The sequence below is a fragment of the Prionailurus viverrinus genome, chromosome B1 (assembly GCF_022837055.1).
Source record: "Prionailurus viverrinus isolate Anna chromosome B1, UM_Priviv_1.0, whole genome shotgun sequence".
NCBI lineage: Eukaryota > Metazoa > Chordata > Mammalia > Carnivora > Felidae > Prionailurus > Prionailurus viverrinus.
The window spans coordinates 15,577,553-15,598,505 of record NC_062564.1 but is presented as its reverse complement, the minus strand read 5'-3'; the positions used below and the strand labels follow the sequence as shown (position 1 = coordinate 15,598,505).

The following is a 20,953-nucleotide window of genomic DNA, read 5'->3' as shown; positions in this document are numbered from 1 at the left end:
CAACAAACAAAAGCCCAGGAATAGACAGATTTAAAGGTAAATTCTACCAAACATTTAAAGAATAATAGGTTCCCCTTCTCAAATTATTCCCAAAAATAGACACTTCAAACTCACTTTACACAGCCAGCATTACCATGACACCAAAAATAAACAGGGGCACAAGAAAGAAAATTACAGGTCAATATCCCTGATGAACACAGATATAAAAGTCATCAAGAAAATAACTAAATCAATAAGAAAACAAAGTAACAGCAAACCAAATTCAACAATACAGGTATCTCCCAACTTTCTGAAAGTTCACATTACAACACTTTGCTTTTATGAAAGACCTATATTGCTACCTGTTTTCACTACCTGTAAGATTCCAAAGAGGATTTCCACTCTTATGGAAAAAGCTATTATCATACTAATGTAGGTCTTTCATAAAAGCAGAGTGGCTTCATAAAAACCAAATGATCATCTTGCTCTTTCCGCCACCTTGGAACCTGTGGAGTCTGGCTGGGAACAGGACTCCTAAAAAGACAAATACGTCTAGAAGGCTGTGATCCAAGGCCATTTTTGCTGTCTGTAAGCGAGGTCTCCGGAGCCAGAGGGTCTCTGGAACACAGCTCTTCTTAAAAGTGAAGGTGTTTATGCTCTAGATGAAATGAATTCTATCTAGGCTTTGTGTACAAAGCAAAGAACAACACAATGACTCCTGGTGGCACACTGAACAAAACCAGAGTAATCTGGAGAAAAGTAACTCATGCTCATGGACACACACGGCGGCATATGGCTCGTGGCAAATTCCAAAGCAACCTTCCTGCTAAAGTCATTGGCCACAGAATACATGTGATGCTCTACCCCTCAAGGATTTAAACTTACTGAAAAGTAAACAAGTAAAGGTGTAGATTTCTCTTGTAAAACAAACAAGCAAAACAAAAAAAAAAATGACAATCTCAATAGATACAGAAAAAGCATCTGACAAAATTCAACATCACTTACGATAAAATACTCAAAGTATTTTATACCTATGATAAAAACTCTCAACAGAATGGGTATACAGGAAACGTACTTCAACATAATAAAGTCTATTTATGACACACCCATAGTTAACATCCCACTCAGTGGTGAAAAGCTGAAAGCTTTTCCTCTAAAATCAGGAATAAGAACACCCACTCTCATCACTTTTACCAACATGGTATTAGATGTCCTAGCCAGAGCAAGTAGGCAAGAAAAGGAATAAAAGGCATCCAAATTGGAAAGGAAGAAGTGAAACTGTCACTATTTGCAGATGTGTATGTATAGAAACATATTATGTAGAATATTCCAAAGACTCCACCAAAAAAATTGTTACAACTATTATCAGTCAAGTTGCAGGACACAAAATCAACTGTATAGCAATCTGCTGCATTTCTGTACAACCACCAACAAACTATCGGGAAAAGAAATTGAGAAACAATCCCATTAAAAAAAGAAAAAAAAAGAAACAATCCCATTTATAATTGCATTGGAAAGAGTAAAATACCCAGGAATAAATGTAACCAAGGAGGTGAAAGACTTGTACTCTGAAAAGTATAAAACACTCATGAAAGCAGTTGAGGAGGACACAAAGAAATGGAAAGATATTCCAGGCTCACAGACTGGAAGAATACTGTGAAGATGTCCATAACACCTGGGTCAATTTACGATTTGGTGCCGACCCTATCAAAATTTCAGTGACACTTTTCACAGACCTGAACACAGAATTCTAAAATTTGAATGGAACTACACAAGATCCCGAATGGCCAAAGCAACGCAGGCAGAGAACAAACCTGGAGGCACCATGTTTCCTGATTTCAAAGTGTATCACACTGCCATACTTACCAAAACAGTATGATATCAGCAATAAAAACAGGCACATAAATCAATGGAACACAACAGAAAGCAAGAAAATAAAGCCATGTATGTATATGTTCATTTAATTTACAGCAAAGGAGCCAAGAATATACAACAGAGAAAGAACAGTCTCTCCAATGAAATGAGATGGGCAACTGGAAAGCCACATGCAAAATAATAAAACTGTACTACTTTCTCACACCATATCCATAAATTAATTTGAAATGAATTACAGACTTGAATATAAGACCTGAAACCATAAAAGTCTTAGAAAACCGGTGGTTTTGGATCTTGGCGACGGTGTGGTTTGTTTTTATTTGTTTTTGTTTTTTATTTTAGAGAGAAACAGAGAACTCGAGCAGGAGAGAGGGGCAGAGGAGGAGAGAGAGAAAGAGCGAGAGAATGTATCTTAAGCAGGCTGTATGCTCAGCACAGAGCCCAGCGTGGGACTCAATCCCACAACCCTGGGATCATGACCTGAGCCAAAATCAAGAGTCGGACGTTCAACTGACCGAGCCACCCACCCAGGCACCCCAGCAATGGTGTTTTAAATTTGACACCAACAGCAAAGGCAACAAAAGCAAAAATAAATAAGCAGGACTACATCAAAGTAAAAAGTTTCTGCAGAGAAAGAAAACCAGCAACAAAAGTAAGGTTACATGCTGAATGGGAAAAAATACTTGCAAATTATAGATCTGATTAGATGTTACTAGCCAAGATATATAAAGAACTCCTACAACTCAAGAGAAAAAGGAAACCTAATTAAAAAGTGGGCAGACAGGCTTCTCGAAGAGAAAATAGAGAAGACCCAAATAGATAAAATCACAAATGAAAATGGATTTATTACAACCAGTCCCTCAGAAATACAAGCAATTATCAGGGAATACTATGAAAAATTATATGCCAACAAACTGGACAACCTGGAAGAAATGGATAAATTCCTAAACACCCACACACTACCAAAACTCAAATGAGAAGAAACAGAAAATTTGAACAGACCCATAACTAGTGAAGAAATTGAAACAGTTATCAAGAATCTCCCAACAAGTAAGAGTCCTGGACCAGATGGCTTCCCTGAGGAATCCTACCAGACATTTAAAGCAGAGTTAATACCTATCCTTCTCAAGCTGTTCCAAAAAGTAGAAATGGAAGGAAAACTTCCGGACTCATTCTATAAAGCCAGCATTACTTTGATTCCCAAACCAGAGACCCAGCAAAAAGAGAGAACTACAGGCCAAAATCCCTGATGAATATGAATGCAAAAATTCTCAACAGGATACTAGCAAATCTAATTCAACAGCATATAAAAAGAATTATTCACCATGATCAAGTGGGATTCATTCCCAGGCTGCAAGGCTGGTTCAGTATTCACAAATCAATGTAATACATCACATTAACAAAAGAAAAGAACCACATGATCCTGTCAATAGATGCAGAAAAAGCATTTGACAAAATACGGCATCCTTTCTTAATAAAAACCCTCAAGAAAGTCAGGATAGAAGGAACATACTTAAACACCATAAAAGCAATTTATGAAAAGCCCACAGCTAATATCATCCTCAATGGGGAAAAACAGAGGGCTTTCTCCCTGAGATCAGGAACATGACAGGGATGTCCTGTCACCACTGTTGTTTAACATAGTGTTGGAAGTCCTAGAATCAGCAATCAGACAACAAAATGAAATAAAAGACATCAAAATTGGCAAAGATGAAGTTAAACTTTCACTTTTTGCAGACAACATGATACTCCACATGGAAAACCCGACAGACCACAAAAGGTCTGCTAAAACTGATACATGAATTCAGCAAAGTCAAAATCAATGTACAGGTACAGGGCACAAAATCAATGTACAGAAATCGGTTGCATTTTTATACACCAATAATGAAGCAACAGAAAGAGAAATAAAGAAACTGATCCCATTCGCAACTGCACAAAGAACCATAAAATACCCAGGAATAAACCTAACCAAAGATGTAAAAGATCTCTATGCTGAAAACTATAGAAAGCTTATGAAGGAAACTGAAGAAGACACAAAGAAATGGAAAAACATTCCATGCTCGTGGATTGGAAGAATAAATATTGTTAGGATGTCAATACTACCCAAAGCAATCTACACATTCAATGCAATCACAATCAAATGCAAGGGAATTAAAAGCAAAAATGAAGATATTTGCAAATGGCATATCAGATAAAGGGCTAGTATCCAAAATCTATAAGGCACTCACCAAACTCTACACCCGAAAAACAAATAATCCTGGGAAGAAATGGGAAGAAGACATGAATAGACACTTTTCCAAAGAAGACATCCAGATGACCAACAGACACATGAAAAGATGCTCAACGTCCCTCCTCCTCAGGGAAATACAAATCAAAACCACACTGAGATACCACCTCATGCCCTTCAGAGTGGCTAAAATGAACAAATCAGGAGACTATAGATGCTGGCGAGGATGTGGAGAAACGGGAACCCTCTTGCACTGCTGGTGGGAATGCAAACTGGTCCAGCCACTCTGGAAAATAGTGTGGAGGTTCCTCAAAAACACTACCCTATGACCCAGCAATAGCACTGCTAGGAATTTACCCAAGGGATACAGGAGTGCTGATGCATAGGGGCACATGTACTCCAATGTTTACAGCAGCACTTTCAACAATAGGCAAGTTATGGAAAGGGCCTAAATGTCCATCAACTGACAACTGGATAAAGATGTGACTTATATATACAATGGAATACTACTTGGCAATGGAAAAAATGAAATCTGGCCACGTGCAGCAACGTGGATGGAACTGGAGGGTATTATGCTAAGTGAAATAAGTCAGTCAGAGAAGGACAGATTCATGTTTTTACTCATATGTGGATCTTGAGAAATTTAACAGAAGACCATGGGGGAAGGGAAGGGGAAAAAAAAGTTACAGAGAGGGAGGAGGCAAACCATAAGAGACTCTTAAAAACTGAGAATAAACTGGGGGTTGATGGGGGATGGGGGAGAGGGAAAGTGGGTGATGGGCATTGAGGAGGGCACCCATTGGGATGAGCACTGGGTGTTGTATGGAAGCCAATTTGACAATAAATTATATTTTAAATAATTAAAAAATTAAATAAATAATAAAATAAAGTGGGCAGAATTTGAGTCCACGTTTCTCCATAAAAAGACACACAGATGGCCACATAAACAGATGTGCAACATCCCTAATATCAGGGAAATGCAAATCAAAACCACAATGAGATACCGCCTCACACCTGTCAAAATGGCTGGTCTCAAAAAGACAAGAAATAACAAGTGTTGGTGAGGCTGTGGAGAAAAGGGAACCTTCATGCACTGTTGGTGGGAATGTAAATTGGTGCAGCCACTGTGGGAAACAGTATGGAAGTTCCTCAAAACATTAAAAATAGAACTGCCGTATGATCCAGTAATTCCACTTCTGGGTATTTATCTGAAGAAAATAAAAACTAATTCTAAAAGATATGTGGTCACCATGTTCACTGCAGCATTATCTACAATAGCCAAGATATGGAAACAATCTGCACGTGTATAAAATGGAGTATTATTTAACCATTTAAAAAAAAATAAAAATCCTGCCATTTGCAACAACATAGATGGACCTCAAAGGCATTATGCTGAGTGAAATAAGTCAGACAGGGAAGGACAAATACCATATTGCTTATATACAGAATCTAAAAAGTTAAAAAAAAAAAGCTAATAAATACAGAGAACAGACTAATGGTTGCTTGAAGTGGGGGGGGGGGGTAGGGGTGGGCCAATGGATAAAGGGAGTCTAAAGACACAAACTTCAGTTATAAATAAGTCATGGGGATGTAATGTACAGCAGGGCAAATATAGTGAATAACACTATATTGCATATTTGAAAGTTGCTAAGAGAGTACACCTTAGAAATTCCCATCATATGAAAAACAACTCTATTGTATGTATGGTGATGGAGGTTAATGAGAGTTATTGTGGTAATCAATTTGCAATATGTGCAAATATCAGATTATGTTATACACCTGAAACTAATTAAATGTGGTATGTCAGTTACACCTCAATTTAAAAAATGAGGGTGAAAAAAATCACCTTCATGTAAACAAAAATGAGAGTAAGAATTATTTTCTACCAGCTGTAAACAAAATAAAATCAATGTATAAATTAAAATAGAGTAGAGTTGGCTTGGAAGAATGCCACATCCAGAAACAGAAATCGAATTCTGTTCAATTTGTGGGTAACCCTCCTATTGTAAATAAATAGAAAACCTGGGGAAATCCATTAGGAAAAAAAGTTTGAGACTACTGAAGACCTGCTAAGGCAGTGAGGTTTTCTAGTGCCAAAATCTCAAAGAAGGGAGACATCCAAAAATCAAGCAGTGCTCTCTCTCCGCTATGGAAGGCTACAATGAGAAGACAGGGATCTGTACACCAGGAACAGGACCTTCACCAGAAGCCACCCACACTGGTACCCCAATCTTGCTACTGTGAGAAATAAATGTTTGTTGTTTAAGCAAAAAAAAAAAAAAAATCAAATATCTAGAATAAATCCAAGATGTACAAGTTCTCTATTCAGAAAATTATAAAACACGGAGAGAAATTAGAGAACATCGATGTTAGTGGAATGACAAACCACGCTCATGAATCGGAACACTAAATATTGTAAAAATGTCAATGTTGATCAATAGACTCAATGCAAACTAAATCAAAATTCTAGCTCTGTGTGTGTGTGTGCGCGCGCGCGCACACGTAACCTGATAGAGTGATTTTAAAATTTAAACGGAAGTGCAAACGGTCAAGAACAGCCAAGAAATTTCAAAGAACAAAGATGGTGGACTTATTCTACTGGACAGCAAGACTTTTTAAGAAGGCACATTAAGGGGCACCTGGGTGGTTCAGTCAGTTGAGCGTCCATCTGACTTTTGATTTTGGCTCACGTCATGATCCCAGGGTTGGGGATCGAGCTCCACCTCAGGCTCTGCGCTGAGCATGCAGCCTGCTTAAGATTCTCTCTCTCCTCCTCTCCTCCACTAGCATACACTCTCTAATAAAAAATTTTTTTTAATTAAAAAAAATAAATAAAAAAGCAACATTAAGATAGTAGTGGTACTGGCACAAAAATAGATCAATACAACAATGGAGCAGAACATAATCCAGAAAAAGACCAGACATAGATAGACGCTTGACTTATGACAAAGATGTCCTTTTAGGTAAAGGACAGTTATTTCAACAAATAGTGTTGAGACAAACAGATGTTCATACAGGAAGAAAAAACACAATCTTGACTCCTCTTCACACGATAAGCAAAAATCCATTCCAAGTGAATTGTAGATCTAAGTATAAAAGGTAAAAATATAAGTCTTCTAGAAGGTAACTAGGAGCATATCTTCCTAAGTGGAGATAGCAAAAGATTTAACAAGATACAAGAAGCACTAAGAGGAAAACATTTGATAAATCAGACTACCACTATTTAAAGGTACTTTTGTTCATCGAAGACACCAATAAGAGAGTGAAAAGGCAAGCCATAAGTACTATGATTCCAATAATAAAAATTTCAGGGGTGCCTGGGCGGCTCAGTCAGTTAAGCATCTGACTCTTGATTTTGGCTCAGGTCATGATCTCACAGTTCGTGAGTTCGAGCCCCCACTCACAGGATTCTTTCCCTGCCCCTCTCTCTCTGCCCCTCCCCTATCGAGCGTGTTCTCGCCCTCAAAATAAGCAAGCATTTTTTCAAAAGTTCGGAAATAGGCAAAACTAATCTACAGTGTTAGAGGATGGATTACTGGTTACCTGTGGGGAGGAGGAAGGGTACTTCCTAGAAGAAACACAGAGGAGGTTCTGGAATCCCAGTAACCTTCTATTTCTTGCCGAGGGTGGTGTGGTGACAAGGGTATGTTCATTCTGTGATAATCCATTGACCTGGGCACTCACCAATCACTCGTGGCTCTGAATGTTTTACTTCAATAAAAAAGTTTCCTCAAAAACTTACTATTACATCTCTGACCTTTCAAAAGATGCCTTAAGGAATGTCCTCTTTGCTGCATCAATAATTCTAGGCAGAGGCCTGAAATATTTCTTTCAAGCAGATCACAGAAATGTCCTTGCTAGTTCAGGAAACTAACTTTTAAGGCTGTCACAAACTGGGGTATTCGGTTTGTGTCTTTTACTGGGGTAGAGGTGGAGCACAGAGATCAGCTATGCCGCACCCCCACGCCCCAGCCCCGCCCCGAGTCACTTCCTGTCGGCAGTCTCCCTTTTTTACTGCATGCTAGCACGACCTGGAGAGAACAGTCTGCTAACAAGACAAAACTTGTCATTTGGAAGAATGCCCCTCTACTCCTAACTCGTGCTTGTTCACACCCGAACCAGGGCATTGCCCTTATCTGACTGTATTTCCAAATTTGGGCGCTCGGCTGTCAGGGTAGCCAGAGAGATATGGAATGCATCAAGACACTGCCCCCCCTCTTGGCCTGGCTGCCTTGATAATCCTGCCTACGAGTTAAACCTAACTTCCCTCAGCCCGTGGACACTGCAGCTCTCCCGGTTGCTCTGACACGCAACGCATAAACGTACTCTTCACGGCTTCCAAATCGCAAGCGGAGGCCACAATAGAAAAATGAGGCTTGGGTGGCTCAGTCACCGAAGTGTCCGACTTGGGCACAGGTCATGATCTCCCTGGCTGGTGGGTTTGGGCCCCCCGTCGGGCTCCGTGCTGACAGCTCAGAGCCTGGAGCCTGCTTCGGATTCTGTGTCTCCCTTTCTCTCGGCCCCTCCCCTGCTTGCGCTCTGTCTCTGTCTCTCAAAAATATATCAACATTAAATTTTTTTTTTTTTTAAATGAGGCTCCTTTCACCAGACTGGAGCTGGCTGAATGGGTCCCGATCGGCCTACGTGTTACCTAAGCAGACTACAGTCTCGCCCCATGCTTCATACACCTTCAGGTTCACCGACCAGAAGCAAGTAGGGTAGGAGAGAGCACAGTTAAAGCAGCTGCTGGTTTGACCACAGTGAGAAGGCTGAAGAAATGGCCGCTGCCACTAACGGCAAAGCTCTTCAGTGGAGAAAACAACCGCCTCATTTTGCCACATAAAAGTACCATTTGTATATTATGTCTGTTTTTAACTTTTTTTTTTTTTTTTAAGTTTATTCACTTATTTTGAGAGAGACAGACACGGCAGCGCAAGTAGGGGAGGGACAGAGAGAGAGAGAGAGAGAGGGAGACACAGAATCCCAAGCAGAGTCCCCACAGAGCCCCGATGCAGGGCTCGAACCCGTGAAACCGCGAGATCAGGACCAGAGTCAAAACCGAGAGTCAGACGCTTAACTGACTGAGCCACCCAGGCGCTCTAACGTTTATCTCATCTTATGAAACTTCTCACCGGTGCTGGAGAGTGCTGGGGCAACTGTCCCCTATTAAGACTCTCCTGACACAAGTCTCTAGACATTTCAGAAGTAGTGGCAGCCGCAACCATTTTCTTTTTGGAACTCAGGCCGGTCCGGGGCTTTTGTCCCACGGGGCCTCTCTACGATCTCTGAATGGAAGCCAGGCAGAGTTCCAGCACCTTAGCTCACTGATCACAGTCTGCTGGTGATTCTACGGTCACCATGGCGCAGTGGCAGTAGCAAGAATCCCAAGCAGAGTGACACGTGGGCACCGACTGGTCTCTCAGAGGAGTACAAAGGGACAGTCCAACGGACAGCTGCCAGCTTTACTTACCCAGGTCTACAAAAAGTTGCTTTTCTCCTGTGTTATTCCTCACAACTAAAAATGAAAGATCAGGACTGCTTTGCTTAGCTGACCCCAGCCTCTCCAGTTCCTCTGAATTCAACGTCCAGCTCTCTCCTCCATCCTGATCTGGGGACATTTTGCCAAAGGAAATTCCTTGTTTAATTGGGGTTTCAGAAAAATGGGAAAACCCATGGCCCGTTTTCTCTGAAATACTATCGTCTTCACTGGCAATGAAGTGAAAAGCAGGCTGCAATATTTTTCTCACAAAATTACCTAAAAAAAAAAAAAAAAAAAGTATTATGATTAATCTAACTCTGCTTTTCCACAAAGTATAAGATCTAGGCACAAATCTCCACATGACAATTTTATACAGTAAGGCTTCTTTTTTTTTTTTGACTTCTGGTTTTAAAACTGAGTTGTTATTACCAACCGTGCTTCTCTTGTTACTTCCTTCCTCTTTATGCAATCTTCTACTTTTTCGATTCCCACCGACAGGGTAGCATGGGGTCACTTACAATAAACAGATCATCTTAGAAGGGAAGGTCAGCTTGAGATGTGTTGACGTTGCTAGCATGAGCCTGAGCCTAACGTACTGTCACCAAGAAAGCACCATTTTTTTTTAAAAACTTTTTTTTAATGTTTATTCAGTCTCTGAGCTGTCAGTGCAGAGCCCAACCCCACCAACCCCCACTCAAACCCACCAACCATGAGATCCTGATCTGAGCCAAAGTCGGACGCTTAACTGACTGAGCCACCCAGGTGTCCCAGCACCACTTTTACTAATACAAATTGAGTAGAACTTATCTTGACCGTCGATGGATTAAAGAATGGAAGGAAGGTTTTTATGCATAAACAATGCTGCCAAGATAATGCCCAGAAATACCACGAGAACCTCTGCCGCACTCCCCTTGAGTCAGGATGTCAGCAAACTTCTCTGGAGCTCACGCTCTCGCCTTTACCTGTCATGATATGCCCTAAGAATCGTGACATTTGCAACCAGCGGTTCCAAAGTCGTTGCTCCTCCGGCTTCTCCCTATAACTGGTCACTGGACGGGCTGTGACATCATAAGTAAAGTCCAGATCGAAAGCAATTAAATACATAGATTTCAATACTTACTCTAAGGGCTCTGTTTTTTTAAGTTTTTGTTTTTTGTTTTTTGTTTTTTTTGAGAGAGAGAGAGAAGGAAGGAGGGAGAGAAAGAATATCCCAAGAAGGCTCTGTGCTATCAGTGCAGAGCCCAACGTGGGGCTTGATCCAACGAACCAGGAGAGCATGACCTGAGCGGAAATCAACAGTCGGATGCTTAACTGACTGAGCCACCCAGGTGCCACAAAGAGCTCTAACCATTAGCGGTCCTATCTCTACCTAGAAAAGATGATATGGCAAATCTAGAACTTCTTTAACTCTTGTATGTTATTTACACCATAAAAATCAAGCAATACCTTGGTTAAGGTGTTTCATGTATATGAATACTGGAGAAAGGCAGTGTTTTAAGAAAAAAAATTTAATTTCTAATATTGGTATTGTCTGGGTTTGTCACTTTATTTACCCTGAAATCATGTAACACACATGCTCTGACTTCAAAATTCTCTTTCTCCAAATTAATGATTTACTCTCTACTCAATGAAACAAATCCAGTATCTCATCAAACGCTATACATCAAAACGAAAGCAAAAGCATCTGATCCTTGCAATGATCTACAGATGTGATTATCTCTGGAATGAGGCAAATAAGGGTAAACACCGAGTAAAAAGAAATCACGATGTATCAAAAAACAACAATGCAGTACAAACATAAAGTTAATGTTCCTGGAAATGTAAGATAACATCTACTTGACGCAAGGCATGGTTCTAGAACGACTTGCAAAGGGAGCGCTAAGCAGGCCAGGTAGGCCTTTAAAAACCTTTGGCAGGGAGTTAACGTGGCCAGGATACAAGGACAGTATCACCAGCATGAATTCCAACACAGGCTTCCAGCAACTACTCTGCTTTCTACTTCCCTTCCCCAATCTTGTCACCCTCGCCCTCATCATTACTATGGGGACAGGAAGTTTACTGGCTGGGAATAACTCAAAAGAACGTGTCAATCATAGGAATTTCGGGTCCTATGGCAGGCTGGCAGAGGTGTAGTTTAGGCAGATCAAATTTACACATTTTGCAAACATTCTGTGCTCTTTTACACTCACTCTAATTCTACTTTCCGAAAGGCTAACGATAGGAACTAGAAATATCACCAAAACATCCGTGGAGGGATGGGAAATGAAGGGCAAATTTTGGACTAATTTCTTCATCCCTGCATCTCTGGTTCTGGCAGTTCATAATTTTAGAGAAAAGGAGCTTCAGACCCCCTCTGTCCCCCAAGGTACCTCCACGCTTTTGTGTATGCTGTTCTGACAGTAAAGCACTTTTTACTTAGTTTATGCCACGGAATCAGGTTTAAAGCCAGCTTGAAGGCAATCTGCTTTCAGAAGACATCTGTAGCAGCGACTGCTAATTACCTGACAAATTTCTACTCTCCCTTCTTCCCTAGCAACCAATCTCCACTTTTAGCCTGGTGGCTGGGAGCCATGGAGCAGACTGAGGAGTCCATAGAATCAAGGAAATATCTTGCTGAAGGCTCTGCCCCCACACCCTGACCGTAGAGCCCACTGAATAGTTTTTCATTCGGCAAATACTTATCAAATGCCTACTTCTGTTTTATTGCTGCGGCTGCTACTACTAGATTACAAATATTGATAAAGATATGATTATGTATGAGCTCTGGAAATAAACAGTAAATAAGAAACAGTCCTTGGGGCGCCTGGGTGGTTCAGTAGGTTAAGTGTCCAACTCTTGGTTTCTGCTCAGGTCATGATCTCACAGTTCGTGAGTTCAAGCCCCACATCGGGCCCCAAGCTGACAGCTGGAGCCTGCTTGGGATTCTCTCTCCCTCTGCCCCTCCCCCACTTGTGTGCATGCGTGTGCACGCACGCTCTCTCTCTCAAAATAAATTAAAAAAAAGAAAAAGAAAAAAACAAGCAGTCCCTGCCCTAAGGAAACATTCAGTGAAACATAAAGACGACAGAAAATTACATGAGGAAGTGGTGAATGTGATAAGCACTGGGCTGTCTATAACCCAGAGTCTCAGCGTTTGAGATGTGACAGGCATGGCTTCTCATCTGATGATATCTACACTGGGTCTTAAGAGACCACATAATCGGAGTATGTCATTTCAGACAGCAGCATCAAAATGTGCAAAGGCACAGGGACTTGAGAAAATGTGGCCCCCGCAGGAGCTAAGTAAAGGTCAGAGTGAGAAGGGCTGTTCTGTGCCGGTCTCAGCATTTCATCAACACCAAATGTTGTGCTTGGCCTGGGCTTGGGTTCTTGTTATGACTGCAAGACGCCTTTCGGTAACAACTATCAAGAAACTTTGAAAAAAAATAAAGGTCTATTACTTTCAAGATCTGAAAATTGCCCACGACACCTGGGGCCACACAGCGAGGTGGGGAAAGCATGCACAGGCAAGGGGTTTCTGCTTTTACTGGGCTTGGGGGCAGAGGCCTAGGGTTTCCCAGGCTCACACCTTGTTAGTGAATATAAAGTATAAGAGCAGGGGCTCCTGAGTGGCTCAATCAGTTAAATGTCCAACCTTCGATTTCGGCTCAGTTCTTGATCTCAGGGTTTGTGGGATCAAGCCCCATGTCAGGCTCCATACTGACAGCACGGAGCCTGCTTAGGAATTGTCTCTCTCCTTCTCTCTCTGCATCTCCCCTGCTCACACATGCTCTCCCTCAAATAAATAAATATTTTTTTTTTAATGTAAAAAATAAAAGAGCAGGAATTTAAAGCAAGGAAGAGAAAACTAGTGGCCCAAAATGTCAGTTAATGAAATCAACCAAGATTTCTGAATCAAAAGCGTCTCAGTCTGGGGAGTGCTATTGAGATAGCGGTCTTTGAAATGGATGCCACTTTGAAATGGGAGCCTCAGGAATCAAAGCTTAAGTCAGGCAAACCAAACACTGTCAGGGTTTACACTACAAGGGTCACGTGGTATGAGAGGAGGCTAGAGCACAGTGGGGCTCTGTGTAAAGGAAGACATCTAGAAGTCATCCTGATGGCATCGAGCAATCCTTGAAGGGTCTGAAGCATCCAAGTGGTAGAATCAGCTCACTCCAGCTCGCTAAGTAAGTATGCTGAGAGAAAACAGAGCTCAAAGATGACACCAACATTTCCACTCGGGTAGTTGGGTAGATGGTAGATACTACTCACTGGTACATATATCACAGGAGAAAGGGCAAATTTAGGAGAAAAATGAGGAGTCCGGTTTAGGGATGATGGGTGTGACCTATCTACAAGGGAATGTTTAATAGGCTGCTGGCTTTATAGGGTCTGGCATCAAAGAGGACAATCTTGGCCGAAGATGAAGACTTAAGAGTCATCAACACACAGATGGTCATCAAAGCCATGACAGTAGATGATCGCCAAGGTTACGGACAGAGTGAACAGAGGGACAAGGAGAGATTCTACAATTATTAATACCTGAGGGCTGAAAGAAAGAGATGGAATGTCCAACTATGCAACGGAAAATGGGGAGATAATAGGAGCCCCTCAGACATAGCAAACGAGGTCACCGTGACCTAGCTTTGATCTAATCTGAGTTAGGTTCCTGACTTCTATGCCAGTCCTCGAGTGACTATGCTCACGCCTTTTATTCTAGGTGCCCCTAAACTATCAGACACCTGTAGTTCTCAAACAGATTACCTATTACCTGAACTTCAGCTAATCAGCTGCCATTGAGACCTCGAAATACTAGCTCTGTTGCTGCTTTGATAAACACTCAGGACTGGGGCTTCTATTCAGACCTTGGTTTTCAGTGTTTCCCCCTGCCTAACTTGTTCCTCTACGGACTGACTTCATTTTATACCTGGGCCTGTGTCTCTAAACATCCAGTCCCAGACACACACCCCCCTTGCACTCTCAGGCTTCCATACGTAGACACCTTCCCAATCTTGAGGGTCCGCCTGGAGCAGCAACCAATAAAAAAGCCTCTTCGGACGGAGCCCCAGCCTCGTCCTCATGTACCGAAAACGAAGACTAAGGCAAGGCTGAAGTGAAGGACAGATACAGATCTGAGGCATCACGGAGAAGACCTGAATTAGGCCTCCACCGCATTACCCAGAAAAGTTCTGAAAGGACTCCTGTTGTAGCAGAAACCAGTCCCAGGCAACGGACGGCCATCCCAAAATGTCTAGCAAGAGGCACGAATGCCAAGGATATCCTGAGGAGGTTAATGTGTCTAAAATGTGTCTAGAACAGGAAGGTAGGTCTAGAACTAAAGGAGATCCTGAAGATGTGAAAAGCCACATTTCGTTATTCAGGATAGGTTAAGAACCCTAAAACCTGGCAAGTATTTACAGAACTTTAAGAGGTAAAGGAAAATAAGAAATTTTAATAGAATTCCTTGACTGTTTTGAAAATGGTGTACTTACCAACATGAATGTTATCTTTAAATGCCACATCATGGAGCTGAAATATTAGATGGCGGCTAAATTTTTCCTCGGTGCTAGAATCCAAGTTGAAAACATCTTCGGCTGAACAGTTAACCCTATATAGTTCTTGAAGTGCCTTACAAACATGCTAAAAATACAAGTAAAATAATTCATGTTTCAAATTGTTTTAAAATTTTTCCATGAGCAAAGTTCAAATACCGTGGTACAACTCAAACTCATCTTTTTTATTTTACTATCTGTATACTTACTGTGTAATAATTTCATCAAATTACTGATGTATAGAAATATACATAGTATTTAAATTATGACACACTTATGTTCAAAGAATCATAGGCTCTCAGGAGTAAAGACCTCATAAAATTCGAACAATTTACCTTATATATTAATCTCCTCTAAAATCACAGTAAAAATATTTCTTTTTAAGCATCTCTTTAAATATCATCTATGAGTTTAAAGTCACTAATTCTATTTTTTTTATAGTTTTAGTTTTCAGGAAGTTCCTCACACATATTGAGCCCAAATCTACATCCAAGGACATAGCCCTCTGGGGCTAGATGCTGCTGCTATTAAAAAAAAAAATTTTTTTTAATGTTTATTTGTGAGAGAGAGAGAGAAAGAGCACGCACACACAGGGGAGGGGCAGAGAGAAAGGGAGACAAAAATTCTAAGCAGACTGCAGGCTCTGAGCTGTCAGCACATGTCCCAATGCGGGGCTCAAACCTACAAACCATGAGATCATGACCTGAGCCAAAGTCGGATGTTTCACCGACTGAGCCACCCAGATGCCCCCAGATGCCGCTCATATTGAAGGCAGCTAAGCATTATAAGAAGGCAGCAAGCAGGATAGGCGCACAAGATTTGGAATCGGAAAGATCTAGGTTTGAGTACTGGCTTTGCCACTTACCAGCTCTGTGACTTTGGTCAAGCCCAAACCTTACATTCCTACTGCAAAATAGGAATAATAATCAGACCTAACTTTGAGGATTGTTGTAAGGAGTAAATGACAAAATGAAAGTAAAGAATTAGCACAGTGCCTGGCATATATACCTGCTTAAAAGCAGCTACAAAATGAGTCACTTCTCCTGAAACCTCAGCCTCCTCATTTGCAAAATGAAGTTACTAAGAACTACCATGCATGGTTATCCTGACATTAGCAAAATGCTTATAAACTGGCAAGCACTTAGACACTTAATAGTTATAAAATAAGTTTTATTAATGTTATTTGAGCATTATTATAGCTACCCCCCTCCCACCCTCTTTGATAGTATTCTTCAATATTCTCACTTTCTCAGAGACTTCCTCAGTTTCCTATTTACATCAATTCCCCCTTCATATTCTGTCTCCATTTGTAGTACTTACACAGCTACAATTTTAACTTGTGTGATTACTTTGACTTCAGTTTCCTCTGTTACAGAGGCTATCCCTATCTGTTCTTTCCTCCTTCTGTAGAAATAGAATGCTCATTACCTAGGTACAAGGTCATCAGAATAAAGACTACATTTCCCAGACTCCCTTGCAATAAGGTGTGTGGCCACATGACTCAGTTCAGGCCAATGGGATGTGAACAGAGGGAAGGTACCTGACTTCTAAGTTACACTCTTACAGGCAAGGGGCATGCCCATCCCTTCACCCTTTTCTACTGGTTAGAAAGCAGACAGTGGTAGTGAGCCATCTGGACAAGGTAAAATAGGCAACATCTCAGGAAATAGCAAAAGCAGTAAGCCTAGTCTTTAACAATGGAGCCATATCCAGATACTCCATGAGAGAAATAGATTTCTATCTTGTCTAAGCCACATTAAGTTTTTTATTATGGCAACTAAACCTATCCTAATTTGCTATCCTCCATTAGGCTATAAATTCTAAGAAGGCAGAAACCATGTCCTATGGGCTAAACCACTGTATTCCTAGTCTCTGGACGCACTGACACAGCAGAGGCTGAAAAGATTTTGGTAAGTGAATAAAATCTAGTTATGTACTTTGGAGCTGTATAGAATAAATGGAATGACTCCATGGGTTAAACAACAACAATAGAGTAGTCCTAATCATCAAAGTTAACTTTCCTAAGTTAAACTTTAAATATTTATTTAAATATTAAAATTACAAAATCCACAAATTAAAAATATATGATTTGAACAATGTTACCTGTCAGCATAGTTTTATAAAATGCATTAGCACCAGGGCTCATACCATTTGGCAAAAGGGGCTTACTAAAATTTTTCAGTTAAGTCATGGACTCAAAGGGTGATAGGTTATCACTAATTATCATTAGCCAGTTATTTCTTAACCACCTGTTAAGACAGGACCTAATTTATGCCTCTTCACATGGAGATTCAAGAGGCAAAGTACGTACTGGAATACACAGTTATTATACAAAGTAACCAATAAATGAAATTAATCTCAGCGTAAATATGAATGAAGGTTATATTATCTAAAATAATCCTACTAACTTTTCTACCAAACAGTAAACATGTTAAATAAAAAGGCTATATAATTCTAAGCTCACATTTCTACAATTTTTTCCAACTTTTGCTGATGTAGAAGATTAGTTATTTAAGACTAAGTTGGATAAAATTATATAAAGAATTAGGAGGAGGGACGCCTGGGTGGCTCAGTTGGTTGGGAGTTCAACTTCGGCTCAGGTCATGATCTCGCGGTCTGTGAGTTCAAGGTCCACATCAGCTCAGTGCTGACAGCTCAGAGCCTGGGGCCTGCTTTAGACTCTGTGTCTCCCTCTCTCTCAGCCCCTCCCCCACTCACACTCTGTTTCTCTCTCTCTCAAGCATAAACATTAAAAAATAATATGTAAATAAATATTTTAAAAAATTAGGAGGTGGGGCACCTGGGTGGCGCAGTCGGTTAAGCGTCCGACTTCAGCCAGGTCACGATCTCGCGGCCCGTGAGTTCGAGCCCCGCGTCAGGCTCTGGGCTGATGGCTCAGAGCCTGGAGCCTGTTTCCGATTCTGTGTCTCCCTCTCTCTCTGCCCCTCCCCCGTTCATGCTCTGTCTCTCTCTGTCCCAAAAATAAATAAAAACGTTGAAAAAAAAAAATTTTTTTTTAAATTAGGAGGAAAAAATTTTAAATACCTACACCATTTCTGCCACACCAGTGTTTATTAATCTATGTTACAAACAGGATTTGCACTAGTGTTGGTTCAATTCGGGGTATTTCTGGTTTATAATACAATGTGCTACTTCTTAATGGTATGCCGTGTTAAAGTGCCAGTAAAAATCTCTGAATCTTAATTCCTTCTTAGCTATACAATAGCTGTGTAATAAATCTTACCTGAGAATTTAAAAGTGCATCATACATCAGAGAAAAATCAGTATCTATGAATTATTTTAAAATAAAATTAAATTCAAAATACTTATGCATGTTATAATTTACCAAATACAATGAAATAAAACTTTGGAATCTGTTTTTAAGGGTCTAATGGTTATTTTAAGAAAAGTATCCTTCTTGTTTGGTTTCTTTGGGGGAAGGAGGACTAATGTACATTTCTTCTGCATCAAAGCTAGGAGAGGATGATGGAGTAGGAGGATCCTGAGTTCACTCCTTCCACAGACACACCAAGGCTGCAATTAAATACAGAACAGGTCCTCTGAGAGCAGCCTGATGACCTAGAAGAACAGAGCTAAAGATATAAAGGAAAAGCCACATAAATAAGGGTAGGAGGGGCAAAGACCAGGTTGGCTCAGGAACCAAGCCCTAAACACGGTGACCAACAGGAGGCAGAGACATCACGAGGCACAGGTCTTCCCTGAGTAGCGATGGGTTCAAGGCCCACACCGAGCAGCTCTGCCTGCCCTGGAGATGTGCACCAGGAAGACCAGCCACCAGAGAAGGACTTCGAAAAGGAGCAGAACTCCAGGAGAGCTGGAGAGCTGGAGGGTTAGGAAACCAAGACTCGACTCTGTTTTGTTTTGTTTTTTTAATGTTTATTTACAGAGAGAAAGATAGTGCTCACGCGAGCAGGGAAGGGCAATGAGAGAGGGAGAAAGAGAATCCCAAGCAGGCTCCAAACCATCAGCACAGAGCTCAAGGTGGGGCTCAAACTCACCAACCATGAGCTCGAGACCTGAGCTGAAATCAAGAGCCGGTCACTTAACCAACTGAGCCACCAGGTGCCCCAAGACTCTACTCTTAAAGGGCTTGTGAGCAATCTTACTCCAAGACACAGCACAAAGATAACAGATTTAAAAAGCACTTGGTCCAGGGGCACCTGGGTGGCTCGTTGGTTAAGCCTCTGACTTCAGGTCAGGTCATGACCTCCTGGTCTGTGAGTTCTAGCCCCACCTAGGGCTCTGACAGCTCAGAGCCTGGAGTCTGCTTTGGATTCTGTGTCTCCCCCTCTCTCTCTCTCTGCCCCTCCCGACTTGTGTGCATGCACGCTCTCTCTCTCTCTCTCTCTCTCTCTCTCTCAAAAACAAACACTAAAAAAAAAAAAAAAAAAAAAAAAAAAAAAAGCACTTGGTCCATACAGGAGGAGATGTATTAATCTTAGTGTGTGTATCAGAGGAGAAGAGGAACTTTCTCTGGGAATGGAAGCACTAGTAAGCATCAGCATCATTTTTCTTGTTCCCTGGCAGATACAATTTCCAAACACTCTCTCTCCACCTTGCTAGTACCACTCATTGAGCCCCAGCATCACCCTGTGGACTCAGCCCGTCCAACCTGCCCACCCCATCAGGTGCTCCTCCAAAGTGGCTTCCCACATGCTATACCCAGCAGGTAAGCCCAGGCCGGGACTGACAACCCTGTCAAGCAACTCCTACCCAAGGAGAAGGGGGAAAGGTCAACCCCACCTACCAGCACATGCACAGCAGTCACAGCCAAGCCCTAGAGCCAGCTACAACAGAGGCTAACTCCACCCACAAGCACGTCCCCAGCAGCTGTAGCCACACCACTGGGTCCGTTGGTCCTCCCACCCGCACTGCCCACCAGTGCCCCTGACAGGAGTCAGGGCCCTGTCACGACAGAAGGGGACATACAACGCACACACAGGACACCCCTGGAGTACCTGGCTCTAGTGAGCAGGAGAGATTTCACTTCTGGGGCCAGTAGGATGCCTTCTACATAAGGATACTACCTTCAAGACCAGGAAACAGAGCAGACTACCAAATACATAGAAATAAACACAGAAAAAATGAGAAAGGATATGTTCCAAATAGGGGGAAAAAAAAACAACCTCAAAGCAAGCATCGAACAAAAGAAAGATAAACAATCTACCTGATAAAGACTTCCAAGTAACGGTCATAAGGACGTATAGAACCGAAAGACCACATATAAATAAATCAATCTTAAGAAAAAAGAACAAAGCTGGAGGTATCACACTGCCAGATTTCATACTATACTACAAAGCTATAGTAATCAAAGTAGTATGGTACTGGCACAAAAGTACACACATAAATCAATGAAACAGAACACAGAGCACAGAAATAAACCCACAATTAAATGATCATTCTACAACAAAGAAGGAAAGAATATACAATGGATAAAAGACACTGTGTTCAATAAATAGTGCTGGGAAAACTGAATAGCTAGCTACACACAAAAGAATTCACTTTCTTTCATCGTATACAAAAATAACCTTGCAATGGATTAAAGAACTAAATGTAATGCCTGAAACCAAAAAACTCCTTAAAGAAACTATAGGCAGTAAACTCTAGGATATTTGAGCATTAGTTTTTGGATCTGTTTCCCCAGGTAAGGGTAACAAAAGCAAAATTAAACAACAAGGACTACATCAAACCAAAAAGTTTTTGCACAGAGAAGGAAACAATCAACAAAACAAAAAGACAATCTCCTGAATGGGAGAATATATTTATAAATGATGTATCGAATAAGAAATTAATAGCCAAAATGTCTAAAGAACCTCTAACAACTCAACACCAAAAACC

General features: G+C 41.2%; 1 protein-coding gene across 7 annotated transcripts in view; it reads right to left on the bottom strand.

Annotated features, from left to right (window-relative positions):
• The window catches only part of PRIMPOL (primase and DNA directed polymerase), a 57,701-nt gene that overhangs the window by 20,084 nt on the left and 16,664 nt on the right, over positions 1-20,953 (bottom strand). For all 7 annotated transcript variants that reach the window (XM_047855500.1, XM_047855501.1, XM_047855502.1 and 4 more), the window contains 2 exons: positions 15,035-15,182; positions 9,552-9,836 (listed from right to left, as the gene is read on the bottom strand). In XM_047855500.1, the coding sequence (XP_047711456.1) occupies positions 9,552-9,836; positions 15,035-15,182 (433 nt within the window). The remainder of the gene's footprint in view (positions 1-9,551; positions 9,837-15,034; positions 15,183-20,953) is intronic.